Below are 19,745 nucleotides of genomic sequence, written 5' to 3' on the forward strand. Positions count from 1 at the left end.
CGGCACAAGTGTGCCAAAGGACCTTACGCCCTCCACGTACACCGCCTGACGGAGGAGGAGTTGCGGTGCGAGGAGGAGGAGCAAGAGGACCCGGACGGGTCTGAAGTTACAACCAGCTACAAGCAAAGAGCAGGAGGAAGACACCGTTGAGTGCGGCAGAGCAGTAGATGTAAATAGTTACCCGACCGGGTACTAAAGAAACTGTTGCTACATATATAGTCCCCGTTGGGACCAGCATGAGTGAACTATTTACCCGTTATTCCGTAATCCATACCAGGCTGAGGACTGTGAGCAGCCATTCCCTTCCCTTTACCTGGCCGAGGACTGAGAGCGGCCAACTTCCCCTGTAAATAGTTGCGCTTCCTAAGGCGCCCCCTACTGGTTTTATGGGAAAACCAGTTTTCCAGAGAGACTGTCGCGCTTTGCCCGGTCACGCGTTGCACAGTGACCGGAGGAGGAGCCAGAGGCGACGAGAATGTTTTATTTGCTAATATATGTTGTTTTATATGTGTATGAAAAAAAAAAAAAAAAATGTATGTTTGGTGTTTATGTCTTACAGCCCGAGGACGTGCTGTGATTTACCAGGGGGGAATGTAGCACCCTGAGGATTCGGCTGCTACAGGGGTATTGCACCTCAACCCAGAGGTGTGATATTCCACTCCCGGGTAAGGAAGGAGTGTGGAACTGAGCTCGGTAGGCTGCATGCACTACATACATCCCATTTCCGAGGAGCAGACCGACGGTACTCCCACTTAGAAATGTGCAGGTACGACCGAGTCTGTTCCTGGCTGGAGTGGGAGGGGGGTGGTACATCCCAAGTAGTGTAGGGGCAGATAGGGGGAGCAGCCTGGGTAAAGATAGGAGCTCATTGGGTGCTGGTCACCTGAGCTCACACATAGAGGGTGTATATAAGGTGGGCACCATCAAAGAACAGGGTCAGATGCAGAGAACAAGTCAGTTGCAGAGAGGAAGTCAGCAAGCAGAGGAGAAGAGAGACCCAGAGTGAGAGAGGAGAAGAGAGAGAGAGACCCAGAGGGGGAAACAGCAGAAAAGGACTCCAAGATCCCAACTTAAATCCCCGGGTGAAGAGTCGGCATCAGGGTACCGGAACCCAAGCTGGTGGGGGCAAAAACACACCCCAGCCAGAGACCGGAGGCCGTGGGCAGCGTCTGCCACGGCCACCCATCACATCCACCCCGAAGGCACACCACATGAAGGGTCAGGGAACCCAAGGCCAAGGGTGTCCCAACAGAAGGCCCGAGGGAGCTGGACCTAGGTGGATCACTGGTGGGGACGGCCAGAGAACGGGACAGAAGGAGAGCTCAGGGCCACGCTCCGGACTTGTTTGGGGGTTGGCTGGATCCAGGACCTGGTGGACGCAGCACGGCTCGGGTGGTCACTCGAAGCTGGAGTGACCAGTACAACATCTGCAGTAAGTAAACATCCTAAACTGCACAACCCGACTCTGTCTTCATTGCCGTCTGCACTGCACCACCACAACCCCCATCCTCTGCACCTGTACCCCCTGAGGCTATACCCCTCCCGTTGGGGGTTATTCCACCAAGCTGCGCACCCACCATCAGCCTCAGCGGACCCTGCTGCAGCGGCGGCCACAGTGACCGCATCACAACGGGTGGCGTAGTCGACACAAAAGAACTCTTAATAACATCTGTAGGACTGCCACATAACACTGAGTTTGACGCCCTGGGCACGGGCCGGGTCACAGCCGCTCGGAGACTACAACCCCCCATCTGATCCGGTGCCGGGTATTCCCCTCAAAAAGGAATATGTCCCAGGGGGCGCGTCACTATCGCCTGGAAAGCGCTTGTCAATCTGCATGCGGAAACGCATGTGAATCCGCATGTGGATCCGCATGTATTCTGCAGGAAAACGCATGCACAATCTGCATGCGTTTTTTCTGCCAGGGAGATGCAGAAATGCTGCAGAAATTTTCTGCTTCATTTCTGCATCGTGGGCACATAGCTTTAGTCTAATATCCCGGGATCAGAACCCTGTCTCACTCTAGCTGCGGTTGAACTACAATTTCCAACATTAGACCCCTGGTCTAAGCTATGGAATTAATATAAAAGTTGCAGAAAATACTGTATATTGGTTTAAGTAATAGGTGCAGAAATGGTGCAGAAATTCTGCAGTGTCAAAAGCACACCAAAAGCTCATCGTGGGAACATAGCCTTACAGTCTGTTATCTGTTGTCCATGCAAACAAATATTTCTATGATGGCTTTCTTCGGTAGTGGATTGCTAGATTCCAATTCTATCCACAAGTCTAATTGTGAAGAATTTCTATTCCATGTTTATCACATAAGGTAATATAGATCAGCTCTTTCAGCCAGGTGAAGCTAGTATTTTATTACTCTGGTCGGGTACATGATCTTGCATATAATTAGCTAGTGAATAAAAGTGTCCTGAACACAGTTGAGAACCAAGCAACGCGGAATGGAGTTTTAAGCATCTAGTTCTGGTTCTCTATTACTAAGTATTACTATCCAAAAGAAAAAAAATACTTCATTAAGATGGAAATTACCCGTTAATATTAGATCGGTGAATGTCCAACAATCGGTATCCCATCTAATCAGCAGTTTGTAGAGGCTGTGGATTTACTGTGGCTACAGCCTAGTTCATTCAAGATATTGTAGCAATGTTACATTTGGTCAATATCTTGAATGATTGCTATAAAAAAAATGTGGTGTGGGTTAGAACGAACCAGCCTGTAGCTGAGCTAAACATTGAAAAGGCTGCAGCTATAGCCTATAAAACAGCTGATCAGACGGCATGTATCACGATGGTGTTAGGACTATGGGCACTAACCAGGTCCCTAGAACTAAGGGCACCCTGGTATATCCCTGTCCCCTGGATTGCTCCTGGAAATGGAGACGCCGGGTTCACGTGCCTTTCTTTGCTTCAATATCAAACCTTATCTGTCCCCTCCCCCACACAGGGTAGTGGGAAGCTGAAGTGTATAGGAACAAACTAATCAGACAAACTAGGGAAGACGGACAGGGATAAATGAAAATACCAACCGTATAAAATTCACACACGAAACAACAGAGTAGGACACGGGAGTTTAAGAAAGGAGAAATTAAATAGGAGTAGATGAGGAAGTGCACACAAACAAAACTCCAAGCAACAGTCTTCTGAACTATCTCCAAACGCCAACTCCAACCACAAACTACACCTCCAACTCCAGAACTAGGCAGTAAGAACTAACACTGGAAATCCCTAAGTGCCAGAGGCGAGCATATATAGCAGAGGGGAGTGGCCAACACTGAACAGCTGATAAAGTCCAGATAGGAAAGCTCCAGGAGATTCAACTGAACGGATTAATCTTTGAACTGCTGGCAAGTAAAAAACCTGCACTGTTTAATACGATGGTGAAGTACTTCTAACCAGTGGTGGAGTTTGTGAAACTGCGGTCTTCTGGCCCCTCTCTGTTGTGGTATCCCTGTGTCAGCATGTTGATAGACCACACCAAGCTAACACTGATTGCTTATTCTAAGAATAAGCCATCATCTTTTAAAGGATGATTAATTAATTTAAAGGAGTTGTCTCATGATAAGTGTCTGATTAGTGGAGATCCCACCACTCGGACCCCTACTAATCATGAGAACATGGTTCATGTAACACTTTTAATTGGAGTGGTGGTCAAACATTCAAGCTACCTCTCCATTTATTGTCTATGGGATGGGACTGATGGCGATAACTAAGCCATGGGATACAGGACCTCTTTCACCTGTTTGGCGACCATCCAGGTAGTAGGACCTGGCGCATTTTTCCTGCAATTTCAGAAAAATATGACTCACCCCCTGGGCCGTGGGGTACTCGAAACCGGGTCTTCTGGTGTACGGTGCTGATGGGGGTAGTAGTGGCAAACCGGTCCCGTGGCTCAGGGTGGTCAGACCAATGTTGTGGCAGCCTATTTATAGATTTGTGAATGTCCGACTACGCCACCCGTGGATTGCAGTCAAGGATAACCGCCGCTGCTAGGCAGACCGCTGAGGCTGGTGTTGGTGTGCAGCTCAAGGGTAGGATAACTCCCCACAGGAGAAGTGTGGCCTCAGGGCAGTGTAGGTGGATGCTGGGGGCGATAGTGCCGGCCGCAATAGTAAAAGTTCAGAGCCCGTTTCAAAACATTTCTGGGTCTTTATTGTAGATGTTATTAATAACCCAACAGTAGTACTGGTTAGGAATGGGCCTGGGTGTCTGAGAGCATTCGGGGGAGCCCCACTGGTCAGGGTGAGTGTGTAGGCCTACCGTTCTCTCTATGCTCTTTCTGACTATCCCCCTCTTCGTGGTGTAATAGCCCACGTCCCTGAGCTTGTCGTGTACTTCTCGCCTGTATGGCTTGCGACTCGGGCCTTGGGTACCTTTTGCTTCCTCCTCGCTGTACTGGTCCCTCTGTGTGGCGGAGCCTCCAGGCTTCTTAGGCCAAGGGACCTGAAATCCCTCTCGGATTGGTTCTTTGCTGCTGGGAATGATAACCCGGACAGCCTCGGACCCCAATGTCCGGTTAGATTGATTCTCTGCCAGGACCGGCTCTCGTCGCCTCTGTCCCTGGCTTGCAGTCTCTCCTCTGCCTCACGGACTCCTCAGCTGCTGCTGTCCTGTCCGTTCCTCTAAGAAACCCTTCTGGTCACTTCAGAAGTGGGTTCTGGTGTCTCTAACCCTGCCCCAGTTCCATCTTTTATAGGGCAGCCAGCTCACCCTACTGGCCTGGGACAGGAGGTGCTGCATGCTAATTGTCCCTAACCAGGGAACCTCCCTCCTGCTCTCAGACGCAGATTAATCACATTTGTGGCAACCAGGCCAGGGGTGCCACAAATACAATGAAGTTTCAACATGTGAGCACAGCGTTACAGCAGGCGAAATATTGTTATTGGGAGTACTATAAAATGGCTCGATGAGCAAATTAAAAATCACTTTGCAATAGTGCATGCTGTCTTCGGTAATATTGCAGGAAGCAGCAAGCACATCTGCTCTTTCTTGGAGCCCTTGTAGTTTTCTATTAGTGGTTGCAACAATGACATCATGCTATGATGTAACAGAATCACAAAGTGTGATGTTTACAATGCACAATATCACTTCTGAGCCTTGGGGATTTGTAGATAATGTAAGATACCTAAATTATTACCTTTGGTCTGCCCTAACTGCTGATACACAGAAATACACATAGAATATTGTATGAATAATTACGTACGTACGAGCGCCATCACTGGATCATGGTGTGAGGCATAATCTGCATGTAGATGACATCATTTACATTCACCTTATGGTATATAAATCTCTCCAGCTCGTCCTGTCAGCGCAATTTCCCTAGAATAACACTAAAGCTGGCACTCTGCCTGGAGAGGGCTTTACTGGATCACTGGTTGTGTCTACAACATATAGAAGTCTTGTGATCCCATACAATTATAACAGCTTCAGTGTTCCTTTTTAAGGATTTTTTTGTTTATAAATTGTAGCCTTCAAATGTTAAAATACAAAAAAAAAGGTTTCACAAATTTCAAATGTAATATGTTTGGTTCATATATACTGACAAAGAGTTTTTTTGGGGGACTTTTCCCAAACTCTACGACTTAGATATCCAAGTCTTTTACAGTTCAGTACAGTCTCAGCGTATAATACAGCCCTAATACAGCATCCATGGATAACTGTGGGTCCTACTATACCTTATTATGCTTCCGATTTCATTTGGAGACATATATAAGTTTTCATACAGATATGGATAAAAAAATGAATTGCCCAAAGTTCCAGATTCTGTATGTATAGGGAAGTATTCTCCACTAAAAGGCATTGCTACTGGGATTTCATTGTCACGCTAGGTATGGAGAGAACCCAGTGTATAAAACGGGAAGAGAGGAGGGAGCCCTACAACTAGGGAAAGGGGGAGTGGAGATCCCTAAAAAGATCTGACGACAAACCCTGACTCCCCTGTAGACCCAAAATAGGTTCTGCACCTATCCCAGAGCAGGAAACCTGGCCCTAGCTGACCCTAAGACTAGGCCCCAGGTAGGGAGCGGGAGGGGTGAGCGCTAAGTCAGCCCCACTACAACTAAAGTACACACAGGAGAAACAAACAGGGGAATACACATAGCTCCAAGATGACACCAGAAAAAGCACGGCAACAATTCACAAAGGAACTCCAAGGTAATGCTAGTCGACTACTAGAATCCCAGACCTGAATAGGTATACACGCTATCACCTGCAACTCTCTGCGGGTCTGAGTGTATTTAAGGACACAAGAAGGAAGTGCTGATTAACAGCAGAAAGGTGAGGATAACTCAGGGTACTAAAGAGAAAGGTATAATCCCCAAGCAAGGTGAGGATCACCGCTGGGTCCTAAAAAGAGAGCAATAAAGAAAAGCTCAGGGAGATGTTTGTAAGGCCAAACGCACTGACCTTCTACAGCCGGTCACCGTATGACTGTCTATCAACCCTGACATGAGTGGTCCCCGGACACTTAGGACCAAGTTTATCTGGATGAGAGGCATGGAATGAACGAACCAATCTAGGGGCATTCACCTCCGATGCTGAAACCCACATCCTCTCCTCTGGACAATAACCCCTCCAGTGCACTAAGTACTGAAGGGAACGATGCTGAAGACTAGAATCCACAATCTTTGATATGTAGAACTCTAAATTGCCATCAACCATGATTGGGGGTGGCAGCAAGGGGGACTCAAGAGGTACCACATACTTCTTAAGCAGAGACCTGTGAACCCATTGTGGATTCTAAGAGCCTGAGGTAACTCCAGACGAAACGCTGCTGGGTTAATGACGGTGGTTATTTTATAGGGACCAATAAATCTCCATAAAGGAATAAAGAAAATCTCAGGAAGATGTTTGTAAGGCTAAATGCAGTCACCTTCTCCAGGCAGACACCGTATGACTGTCTGTCAACCCTAACACACCGTGACATCCTTACAGCATTGTGCACTATCTTGGTATGTTCACATGTGGGGATTTTGCCATAGTTTTGGTACTGCTGTAATTTACTCTGTCAGTCAGGTATATCTTTGTAATGATGTTATAAAATCTGAATGACACAATGCATCTGGTGCGAAATGATGCAATATTTTTTAAAGCTGAGAAATGCAGTATGCGTTATGATTGTAACACAATTTTTCTATGCATTATTTCAGTTCTTGGCCCAGTAATTAATTTTTTGTTAATGATTTTTAAATTGATGATTGATATTGACTTCATTCTATATAAATAAGATTTTTCTTAGATTACACAATGATGATAAGGCAACAGTCCTCCAACATCTCTTGCAAAGGTAAATAAGGAATGGGAAGGCAGGATTGTACAGTCATGGCCAAAAGTATTGAGAATGTGACAAATAGTAATTTTTCCTAAGTTTACTGCTTCATTTTTTGTAATGGCAATTTGCATATACTCCTGAATGTCAAAGAGTGATCAGCTTAACAGCAATTACTGTACTTGCAAAGTCAATATTTGCCCAGAAAATGAACTTTAACCTCCAAAACACATTTCAACATCATTGCAGTCCTGCCTTAAAAGGAGCAGCTAACATCGTTTTAGTGATTGATCCATTAACACAGGTGTGGGTGTTGATGAGGACAGGGCTGGCGATCAATCAGTCATGATTAAGTAAGAATGACATCACTGGACACTTTAAAAGGAGGCTGGTTCTTGGTATCATTGTTTCTCTTCAGTTAACCATGGTTATCTCTAAAGAAACACGTGCAGCCATCATTGCACTGCACAAAAATGGCCTAACAGGGAAGAGTATCGCAGCTACAAAGATTGCACCTCAGTCAACAATCTATCGCATCATCAAGAACTTCAAGGAGAGAGCTTCCATTGTTGTCAAAAAGGCTCCAGGGCGCCCAAGAAAGACCAGCAAGCGCCAGGACCGTATCTTAAAACTGTTTCAGCTGCGGGATCGGACTACCAGCAGTGCCGAGCTTGCTCAGGAATGGCAGCAGGCTGGTGTGAGTGCTTCTGCACGCACTGTGAGGTGGAGACTCTTTGAGCAAGGGCTGGTTTCAAGGAGGGCAGCAAAGAAGCCACTTCTCTCCAGAAAAAACATCAGGGACCGACTGATATTCTGCAAAAGGTACAGGGAGTGGACTGCTGAGGACTTGGGCAAAGTCATTTTCTCTGATGAATCCCCTTTTCGATTGTTTGGGACATCTGGAAACAGCTTATTCGGAGAAGAAGAGGTAAACGCTACCACCAGTCTTGTCTCATGCCAACTGTAAAGCATCCTGAAACCATTCATGTGTGGGGTTGCTTCTCAGCCAAGGGAATCGGCTCACTCACAGTCTTGCCTAAAAACACAGCCATGAATAAAGAATGGTACCAGAATGTCCTCCAAGAGCAACTTCTCCCAACCGTCCAAGAGCAGTTTGGCGCCCAACAATGCCTTTTCCAGCATGATGGAGCACCTTGCCATAAAGCAAAGGTGATAACTAAATGGCTCATGGAACAAAACATAGAGATTTTGGGTCCATGGCCTGGAAACTCCCCAGATCTTAATCCCATTGAGAACTTGTGGTCAATCATCAAGAGACGGGTGGACAAACAAAAACCAACAAATTCTGGCTAAATGCAAGCATTGATAATGCAAGAATGGACTGCTATCAGTCAGGATTTGGTCCAAAAGTTGATTGAGAGCATGCCAGGGAGAATTACAGAGGTCTTGAAGAAGAAGGGGCAACACTGCAAATATTGACTTGCTGCATTAACTCATTCTAACTGTCAATATAACCTATTGGTACTCATAATATGATTGCAATTATATTTCTGTATGTGATATAAACATCAGACAAACACTAATAAAAAACAGAGGCCAGCTGATCATGTGAAAATATAATTTTGGTGTCATTCTCAAAACTTTTGGCCATGACTGTACCTTGTATGATGCTTTGTAGTCCAAGAAGACTAGATTTCAGATGCCATCTATATATATGGGAAACATTTTATAATGGTGTGGCCACCAATTAGCCAAGAAATGGGTGCAACGTGTTTGAAAATGTCCCTGAGTTTTAACACAAAATGGTGTAGTTTTCATATTGATTGTTAATGACCGCACATTGGCTGTTAACAATGCATTAACACTGTACAAATTGGCAGGAAGATGACAGGCTATGTGTGGCAATACCTTAGTAGTCTTAAAGGGATTGTACCACAAACAAAGTGCAGATCTTGGACTAATAAGTTCCACAATTTGATGTATTAAAAAAAATGTTCCTGTACTGAGAAAATCTTATCAATGTACCCCTGCTATGTACTGTTATTTCCTGTATCTAACCATGTAGAGCTGCTCCATTTCAAGTTCAGTGGTCAGGACATATCACAGCTCCTGGCCAGGAAAGGAACTATAAATCACTTATGATAAGTGAGTATACAGACGAAACAACAGGGACTTGTTTATAAGGCCACATTCACACACAAACAGCATCAGGATTATGGTTCATTTAGACGTCCGTGTTTCACATGCATGGTCAGTGTTTTTTACGAATAGAAAATATATCCATTATATTCTATGGGTATGTTCACTTTTTTGTTTTCTTTTTTTCAAACAATTATCCTAAAGAAATAAAGACATGTTCAATTTTGATGTGATTTGCGGATTGGATCCCCATAGACTTTAATGGTTGATTCTGATCTGCAAAATCAAAAAGATGCCAGTATGGCGTTGAAACACGTGCAGATAAAGAACCTTCAATGTTTACTTCAGCAAGAGACTTTCCAGCAGCACAGCCAATTTTTTTTATGTTTTTACTCTTATTTGTTTAATTTCATAGATTCCTTCCCCAGCCATAGGGTAGCAGCAGCTGGCATTTGATATTCTTACAGTGGTTGTATCTTGGATTCTTGGATCTGTGAATTTAACAGATGTAAATACATCCATTGTAATCTATGGGTCCAAATGCTGTATATTAAAAATTCGCAATCAAAAGTGTCACATAGATGTGTGAATGAAGCTTTAGTCATTTGCGATCTGGCAGACCGTTTTGTGCAGAACATGCAATCAAACTGACAGTATCGCTGTTAGGCCACAACCCCACTATCAGTATTTGGTCAGTATTCGGTCAGTATTTTTTCTCCAGGAGTGGGATCGAAAACCAGGAGTGGATGATAAATGCAGAATTGGTGACTTGTTTCTATTATACCTTTTCTCTGACTGTTCTTCACCTGGTTTTGGCTTACAAATGCTGAGGTAATACCGTGGCCTTAAAGGTAATATCATCCTGCTGTGACTGAGATGAGTGATGCGCCATCATAGGCAGATTATAATGAGGGCAATCTGGGCTACCGCCCGGGGCCTCGGGCCTCCATGGCCAGATTGCCCTCATTATATGTGCGGCGCCGCGGCACATACTGGCAGACAGTGGCGGGGGGGCCCGCGGACCGCTCCCCCAGCAGCAGCGCACGGACGCTGCTTCTTCTCCGGCCGGGCCAACACTGCAGCTGTTAACTTCCCTCTGCTGGCTCGGCCGCGTCACTGCTAGGAGACACAGCGGAATTGTGCGGCCTGCCCGGGGCCCTTGCTACTCTTAATCCACCCCTGTGCGCCATATATTCTATAATGCCCTCTGTTTCTTTCATATGAGTACTCTTGTCAAAGGCAAAGAAGGTCAATTCTGGCTAGTCATGCAGGTGTGTCGGAGCAGTTTTTGACACTGCTCACAGAACTCTCATTGCTGTTAGCGATGACTGTAATATAAAATGTTTTATATTTTATTATCGATTTATTTTTACATTTTTTTTTTTTCACAGCATACAGACTCTGGCTGAGGAGACTACTTCTCCCCTCAGCCGTGCCTGCTTTCGCTATTGTCAGAGGGAGCAGCCATAGGATGATGGGAGGAGTAGTCTCCCACGGGCAATTCTTTGTGCGTTTTTGCAGTGTTTTTGACTCATTGACTAGAATTGAGTCAGTCAAATACGCAGCAAACATCCGCAGCAAATCTGCAAGTATTTTTATCCCTGCGTTTTTGCTGTGGATTTGACTGGCTCAATTGAAGTCAATGGGTGAAAAATGCTGCAGAAACGCACAAAGAATTGACATGCTGCAGATTTATGACAATCCTGACAGAAATATTCCTGATCATGTGCACAGCACTTCAGGATTGTCAGTGCATTAGCTGGCACACGGATTGCCTAGCATTTTTGGCCCATTTCCGCGTGGAGAAAACGCACCAAAAACGCACCGTGTGCACATAGCCTAAAGGTTGTCCAATTGGACTAGTAAAACAGGAGTTCAAAAACAGATATGCACAGTTAGCGCATGTGCTATGGATGAGCGTATCGATCCAGGAAATTCACTGTTCAACATGAGTTCAAACACTTTAAGATTTGGTTCACAATTGGCAAACAAAAACCCTTGCCTGGTAGCATTTCCCACACTGCTGAAGCATCAGTGAGCCGGCTAATGGTGTTTAGTGTGGCAGCCTAGGTTGCCGGATTCCCCATAATGGCCTGCAGCTGTGATTTAGCTTGCACATTGGTGCCCTTATTATTATCATTATCATATTATCATGCCTTGTACATTGGTGGTCAGTACCTGGGTCATCAGAAATCAGCGGTTCCTATTGGAGCACAGGACTGGCAGTGTTGGTTTCCATCTCCAGATTCCAGAAGTAAGTGAAATATACATATACTATGGAAATTACTCTCCCACTCCCTCGCCATCACTTTTCCATTACTGAGATCCAAGCTGATTTATTCCCCACAAATTAAATTTTTGGGAAACATTTTTTGAAGCCGGTGAATTTGAAATTCAAAAGATCCGTTCAGTATGTGCACTCGTCTTTTTCAGACAGGTGAACTGCCGTGTTTTTCAAGAGGAAGATGCGTTAAGAAATGCCGGCGTTTTTTTCTTGGGCTTTTTTTTGACCACCAGCATGAGTTTTTTTAGGTGTTTTTACAGCATTTTTGTCGTGTCTTTATGGCGTTTTTTTTTTGTTTTTTTTTTAACTTCGCTCAGTACTAAAGAAATTGTTAGCCGTTTTTATAGTAAAAACACTGGCAAACCGCTAAAAAAAGATGCCCAGCCGTCTTCTCAGCTTACCTATTTGCTTCTATTAAAAGTATAGAGTGTCTTCAGAGTGGAAGATGCATGAAGAATACTCAGCTCACCTCTTTTACCAACTCGACATATTTAGAAACTTGAAACTTTTAAAATATGCTGAAAAGAGAGAATGTATGAACAGCTAGTCATTTTTTCATAGAAATGCATATGTTCATTTTTGGACCATTTAGGTAGCGCTTTTTCCAGCGGTTACTGAGCGAAATCCTATTGCAATAGATGTTGTGTGCACATACCCTTAACTGGCGACATTTTTTACATTTTTATTTTCAACAGAATGTAATATCCTTGCTAAAAAATACATAATAAGAAATGATACTTAGGTACATCACCAGAAAGCCAGCACCTGCAACATGGTTCTGTATTAGGGTGGTATGTACGGATGTAATATTTGACTAGTAAAACATGCAGTTCTTTGTGAGACAGTTGCAGTTAGATATCTTGATTTTTGGGGAAATTTATTTTGTATTTTAAAAATGAGTTATTCCCCTCTTATCAAAAATGATGGCACAAGAACTGCAAAAACTCAGCTGAGTTGCTTGAGACTTCCAAGCACACAGTTTGACATTCATTTAAGATTTTTACTATTTTTTTCTATATTGTACTGTTTTGTTTCTGCTGTTTAGTGCATGAATAATGTGTAATTGTAATGCAAATGCAGCTGGACAGATGCCAGCTACACAATATCACTGATCAATCACACTGTGTCTCACCTTGCTGCTGACACCTCCCCCATCTCTCTCCCAAACTATCAACTGAAACTCTGTATTATGCGCATACTACTACTCTCATCTTCTTCACTGCTGCAGTTTTTCAGCATATTATTGTCTGGAGTATTTGTTTAATGTTCCAGGCTTTGTCTCCCCATGTCTATTCATGCGCTGTAAACTCTGCCTTTCTCTCACTATCCGTAATCACCCTAAAATGTCTGGTTTATTCCCTGCTTAGGCTTTTATACAGGCTTCCTCCTGATTGTCTGCTCTATACTATTTGATGTGACAACAGCAAGGCATTATGGGTAATCCCGCACAACCTCACCTCAGAGCCTCATGAATATTCTTGACTACCTGGCAGCAGGTTTACTAGTCCTCTACTGATAAAACTGCTGTTTTATCAGCAATAGATTATCAAAACTACACAAAGCAAACCAGTAAGTGATACATCACTGGAATCAGGATCTTTGTATCTACATTATGTTGCTCTCAGATTAAGGATTTTTAAAGATTATCCAGGAAAACCTTGTGGTGAAACTCTGTATTTGCTCTCATGAAGTCGTCTCTTTTATGGTTGCCTTAGATACTGAAACACCTACTTCCTGGAGAGTGTTCTTCACTTGAGTGGATGTTGTCAAGCTGTTTTTCTTTACCATGGGAAGGATTCTGTGATCATCCACCACTGTTGTCTTCCTTGGAATGTCTAGGCCCTTTTTTAGTTCCCAACTCACCAGTGTGCCCTTTGTTATGCAAAAATTTTCCAAACTGCTGATTTGACAAGACATAGGATTTTTGCTATCTCTCTTCTTTTTTTTCAGCCTAAGGAAGGTCTGTTTCTCCTCCATTGAGGGTTCCTTTGACTGCATGTTGTGGTTTCACAGCAACTGCTTTCAAATGCAAATGCCACACCTGGAATCAGCTCTAGAACTTGCTTAATTGATGATGGATTAATGAGGGAATAGCCCATGCAACCCATTAAAGAGCTTTTGATATAATTGTCCAATTACTTTTGGTCCCTTGGAAAAGAGGCTACATATTTAATAGCTGTAATTCCTAAACCCTTACTCAAGTTATGAGGTGAATACCGTCAAATAAGGACCAGGGTCACACTTCCGTCGATTCTCTTATGCGAGAGAATTGGGCCAATTATGTAAATGACACTCGGCTCAAACTCTGTCAGAGTAATTTCTCCAATAGCCAGCATCCGTGGTAATCGGACGTCACTCAGATGACATCCGAGTGCAGTCCGATGTTTCACACGCACCCATAGACTTGTATGGGGGCGTGCAATCCGATTCTCAGATGCACTTGCTGCTTGCTGCAATTGTTTTCTCATGCCGAAACTGGCATGAGAAAATAATCGCTGATCTGCACTGCCCCATAGCATAACATTGGGTGAAGTGCTATCCGATAAAACATCGGATATTACTCACCTGTATTATACGGCAGTGTGAACGAGCTCTAAAGCTGAGGGTCTGCACTTTTAGCGAATAATTATTATATAACTGTATCTTGAATATGTTTTGGTAAACAGCTAAAATGGCAAAGTTTGTGTCCAAATATCTCTGGACCTAACTGTACTTGGCATGAGTAGGATTGCAGACTAATATATTATTAAGTGCTGTTAAAAATGGAAATTAGTTAAGGTCAATAGACACTTGGATCAGTTTTTTACATTTCTTTCCTATTAATTTTGATGATGAAAGTCATATTACAACAAAACAAAAACATTTTTTACGTTAATCACTAAATTAATTTTTAATCAATTGCAGAGAAAAAGGGTCTGACAATGTCAGCTCCAGCTTTGTATATGTTGTCATATGCGATAGACTTTGAACTTTTGCTGTATCGATTACTTTTTACATGATGAATGACCATTTTCTTTCTCACCGTTTCTATAACCGTTCATCAATGCAGAACAATGTTCAGGTTGTAAAGTTCAGCGTCTCTCAGGTGTGATCATTCTTTAGAGATGTAGAGGAGGTAGGAAGGAGGAGTCCGAGGCTGTGCCAGGTAACAAGCTGTGCTGTGTTATTGGTGACCGAAGACCCTGGGCTGAGCCTGACTGCATAGTCACTTGTATGAAACTGAGAGGTTATTGTGCAGGGACTGTGTATGAAGGAGGAATAGTGCCCAGAACAGAAGGGAATCAATGGCCCTACTGCTGTCACTGAAACTTGCACAGATGTACAGACTGCTCTTCTCCTTACTGGCATTGCCTGCTGCACAGGCTGCTTCTGAAGGTAAGGCATATCACTACTGATCTAAACTTACTTATGACTTTAAAATTATGGAGTTGTGTATATGTTGTTTTTTTGTTTTTTTTAAGTTTTCTTGAAAAAAAAAAATCGACAAATGTTGGAACACAGAAATATATCTGAACGTAACAAGATACTATTACTATAACTACTACTCAAATGCATTGAGGTTATTAGTAGTCCTATGTAAAGTTGGATTCAAACATAGATTATATTATAAAACTAAAAAAAAACGCCCGAAAAAATACACATTCAAAATGTGTTTAAAAAATTAATAAATCTCAGAATTTGAAATTCAAGGCATTTTTTTAACCCTGTTTAAAAGTGTTGAAATCAAATTTCTATATAACGGAGCTGTAAAACTATTGATCAGGCTGCATTCACACATCCATGTCTATTTTTATCTCGATGTCACTATATTTTTTATATCTATGTGACCATTTTTCTCTTGTGTCATATATATTGCCTTTTTGCTGCATCCGAGTTTTAAAAACTAAAGGAGGCATAAACTGTCTGAACTTTTATCCATTGGTTCTTTACAATGGATTAGTGAAAAATGAATGAAAAACTATGGAACATGGAAGGATAAAGTACATCTTCTGTGTTTTTTTACTGATCCCAATAGACTTTAATGGCCGAGTCTGATCCGCAAAACGAGATAACAGGACATGTTATGAGTCTCACGGATCTATTAGTCCATGTGCTGTTTTTTTTTCTCGGACAGGATAAGTGTGTGAATGTAGATTTACTCAAGATTTTTTTAAATCCCAAGCAGTGAAGAACAAAATCTTGAAATGTAAAATTTGTTACAGTCTCCATCACAAATTTCATCATATTTCCAAGGAGAAAAATTGTAAACAGTCAATGTGATAGAAACCTGATGGATGCAATTCTAGTCAATGGCACTACCATAAATGTAATTCTTCAGGTTTGTAATGCAACAGAATTGAATAGTGCAAATGTGACCAAGCTCAACAAGAAGAAACAATCTGTGCACAGCGAAGAGAAATTGTGCATTTCCTTGTAGTTTGTAAATGTATAACAAATCTGATGAGATGACAAAAATAACTAGTTCTCTTTTCTTTGCAGGACATAGTTGGTCATATACTGGTAAGTACCAACCTGGCATGGTTGTAGTGGTTCTAATATTACATCATAAAAATACTTAATTTGATATCGTTTTCAGACTATGAAAGTTAAAGAAGCACTCCCCTATACAGTGGGGAAAACAAGCATTTGAAAGACTGCTGATTTTGCAAGTTTTCCCACCTACAAAGAATGGAGGAGTCCGTGATTTTATCGTAGATACACTTCAATTGTGAGAGACAGAATCTAAAAATAAACTAAAAAAAACCCAGAAAATCACACTGTATGATTTTTAAATAATTAAATTGCAGTTTATTGCATGAAATAGGTATCTGAACACCTACCAACCAGCAAGTATTCTGGCTTTCACAGACCTGTTAGTTTTTGTTTAAGAAGCCCTCCTACTCTGTACTTATTACCTGTATTAATTGCACCTGTTTGAACTTGCTACCTGAACTCATTACCTGTATAAAAGACACCTGTCCACACACTCAATCAATCACACTCCAACCTCTTCACCATGGCCAAGACCACAAAGCTATCTAAGTACACCATGGACCAAATTGTAGACCTGAACAAGGCTGGGATGGGCTAGAGGACAATAGGCAAGCAGCTTGTTAAGAAGGCAACAACTGTTGGCACAATTATTAGAAAATGTAAGAAACACAAGATGACTGTCAATCTTCCTTGGTCTGGGGCTCCATGCAAGATCTCGCCTCGTGGGGTAAGGATGATTCTGACAAAGGTCAGGAATGAGCCCAGAACTACACGGGATTATCTGGTCAATGACCTGAAGAGAGCTGGGACCACAGTCTCAAATATTACCGTTAGTAACACACTACGCTGTCGTGAATTAATATCCTGCAGGGCACGCAAGGTCCCTCTGCTCACACCAGCACATGTCCAGGCCTGTTTGAAGTTTGCAAATGACCATCTGGATGATCCAGAGGAGGCATGGGAGAAGGTCATGTGGTCAAATGAGACCAAAATAGAACTTTTTGGTATCAACTCCAGTCGCCATGTTTGGAGGAAGAAAAAGGATGAGTACAACTCCAAGAACACTGTCCCAAACATGAAGCATGGTAGGGGAAACCTCATACTTTGGGGGTGCTTTTCTGCAAAGGGGACAGGACAACTACACCATATTAAGGGGAGGATGGATGGGGTCATGTATCGTGATATTTTGACCAGCAACATCCTTCCCTCAGTAAGAGCATTGAAGATGGGTCGTGACTTGGTCTTCCAGCAAGACAATGACCCAAAACACATAGCCAACTAAGGAGTTGCTCCGTAAGAAGCATTTCAAGGTCCTGGAGTGACCTAGCCAGTCTCCAGTCTTGAACCCAATAGAAAATCTTTGGAGGGAGCAGAAACTCAATGTTGCCCAGCAACACTCCCAAAACCTGAGGGCCAAAATCCCTGTTGCAGTGTGTGCAAACTTGGTCAAGAACTACAGGAAACATCTGACCTCTGTAATTGCAAGCAAAGTTTTCCATACCAAATATTATTTTCGGTTTTTCTATTGTATCAAATACTTATTTCATGCAATAAAATGCAAATTAATTATGTAAAAATCATACAATGTGATTTTCTAGATTCTGTCTCTCACAGTTGAAGTGTACCTTCTGTAAAAATTACAGACTCCATTTTTTGTAGGTGGGAAAACTGTCAAAATTGGCAGTGTATCAAATATTTATTTTCCTCATTGTATATATATTTTTTATTAAGTGTAAGTGTATTAATATACTCACTTACCGCTCTTCACTCCGGTATCTAGCGATGTTATTCTCCTCTTCTCAGTGATGTCCCAGCTCTTCAGACTTTCCGGCTCATGTTGCGCTCTGCGTGACCCAGAAGGGGCTTTTACAATGTAACCCTATTGAGCATCAGAACAAAACTCCATAGACTTACACTGTAAATGAGACTTCCGTCTCATGCATAGAGTATAGAGGGAGTCGGCTAGTCACAATTGCTTTGACATCATTGAGAAGCGAAGCAGAATGGTGCTCTACACTGGAGGGAGCAGCGATAGGTGACTATATTAACACATGCACATATACACACATTTAATAACAAAATATAGATGGAAGAGCTTCTTTAAGGCGATTTGAACAGCTGTAGTATTCTACCTTTGTATATCTGTTTCTTTTTTTTATGCACCCTGTGTAAGGCTGAAATCGCATTCAGATTGTTGCTGCGGTTTTTCATAGCCTTAATTTCTTTTAGACCAAAATACTGCAGCTAAAAGTTACTTTGTAGTATAAATTGAAAAGCCTACATACAAAGGGGCCGATTTATCAAACTGATTTCACCAAAAACTGTTTGAAATGTTATAAAATTATATATATTTTTTATGCTAGTTCCTGGAAGTTTTGCAAACTTTTTGAAAAGCCGAGACAGAGCATGGCCGAGAGCGCCAGATACATTCCTCATACACTTGATTGGAGTAGACTTCTTGTGGTGGCGTATGGCAGCAAACTATTAATACGGGCATAAAAAACACCAATCTTGATGAATCAGGGCCAAAGTGTTTTGGTTTGTGGCGTTTGTAGGGCAAGTAGTGAGGTTGTGTGAAGGAGGCCATTGACAGCTTTCCCTCTATCATAATATTGTAAATTGCTTTTTTCTGAGGAGGGCCCTCAGTATTTGTGAGCTAAAACCCAAAATAGGTTCAAGATATGGCATGAATAAAAATCTTTGCATTATAGCTTTTCTTTTTCATGTTCCACCCACTCCTTATTTTGGTTTATAAATTTTTATGCAAAAAACTAATTGAAATACTGAAGTGGCACAAATGAAAGCGAGCATAATTTTATCTACTAATTGTATGTTGGCCGGTTCCTAATTTCGACTCTCGTTTTATATTTGGCACTTCTATCTTGGTAACATTTGCCATTCACTGTATTCTGCATACACAAATCAAAACTTTCAAAGCATCCTGAGAGTTGTAGCTTCACAACAGTCAGAGTGTCGCAGGCTGCTGACAGCTAGTACAGGTAAACAGAGTGCCGTGTTGGGCAGAAGTCCTGTTCAAACTATGGCCTTTTTGAATTTTGGTGTTTGGCTAAAAAGGATCATGCTTTAGAAATATGACTCAATCTATAGTAATGACAATGGCACTTAAGGCCTCTTTAATCTTCTGTTGTATTTACACAAGGTTGTTAATTACATCCATATGCAAACATACCTTACATTTGGAAATGCTCCTAATTGATTCTGGATCCGTTAGAATCTAGATGATCATTATTTGTAGACCATCTGGTAATATATCTAACTTCTTAGCAGACGGGTTTATGGGCACCTTGTACTGTTATGGAGGATTAAGTGGCTGCAAAGTACAATGAAATGTGACCACTTTTGTAAGAGGACGATTTCACAAGACCTTTACCTAAGACCACAATTGTTTGTTTTGTCTATATGTGATGGTGTGTCTTCCATTGTATAGCAAGTAAGTGTCAGTATAAAATCCGGGAAGGATTATAATCTAGAGAAAGCTATCTAGTAATATACACTCCTATAAAACATGACAATGCACTTAGCCAGTGTTGGTATGATTAGCCAACAATTGTTGTGTTTTTGGCATTAGTCCCAAACTGTACTTGCACAC

General features: G+C 42.3%; 1 protein-coding gene across 1 annotated transcript in view; it reads left to right on the top strand.

The window, feature by feature from the left end:
• Window positions 1-14,897: 14,897 nt before the first annotated feature.
• Window positions 14,898-19,745, top strand: part of CA12 (carbonic anhydrase 12) — a 35,588-nt gene continuing 30,740 nt past the window's right edge. The window contains exons 1-2 of the mRNA XM_073650777.1: window positions 14,898-15,037; window positions 16,142-16,162. Coding sequence (XP_073506878.1) covers window positions 14,947-15,037; window positions 16,142-16,162 — 112 coding nt within the window. The 5' untranslated portion in view covers window positions 14,898-14,946. The remainder of the gene's footprint in view (window positions 15,038-16,141; window positions 16,163-19,745) is intronic.

Source organism: Phyllobates terribilis, unplaced genomic scaffold (assembly GCF_046119375.1).
Source record: "Phyllobates terribilis strain yellow unplaced genomic scaffold, ASM4611937v1 Scaffold_11__3_contigs__length_659146591, whole genome shotgun sequence".
NCBI lineage: Eukaryota > Metazoa > Chordata > Amphibia > Anura > Dendrobatidae > Phyllobates > Phyllobates terribilis.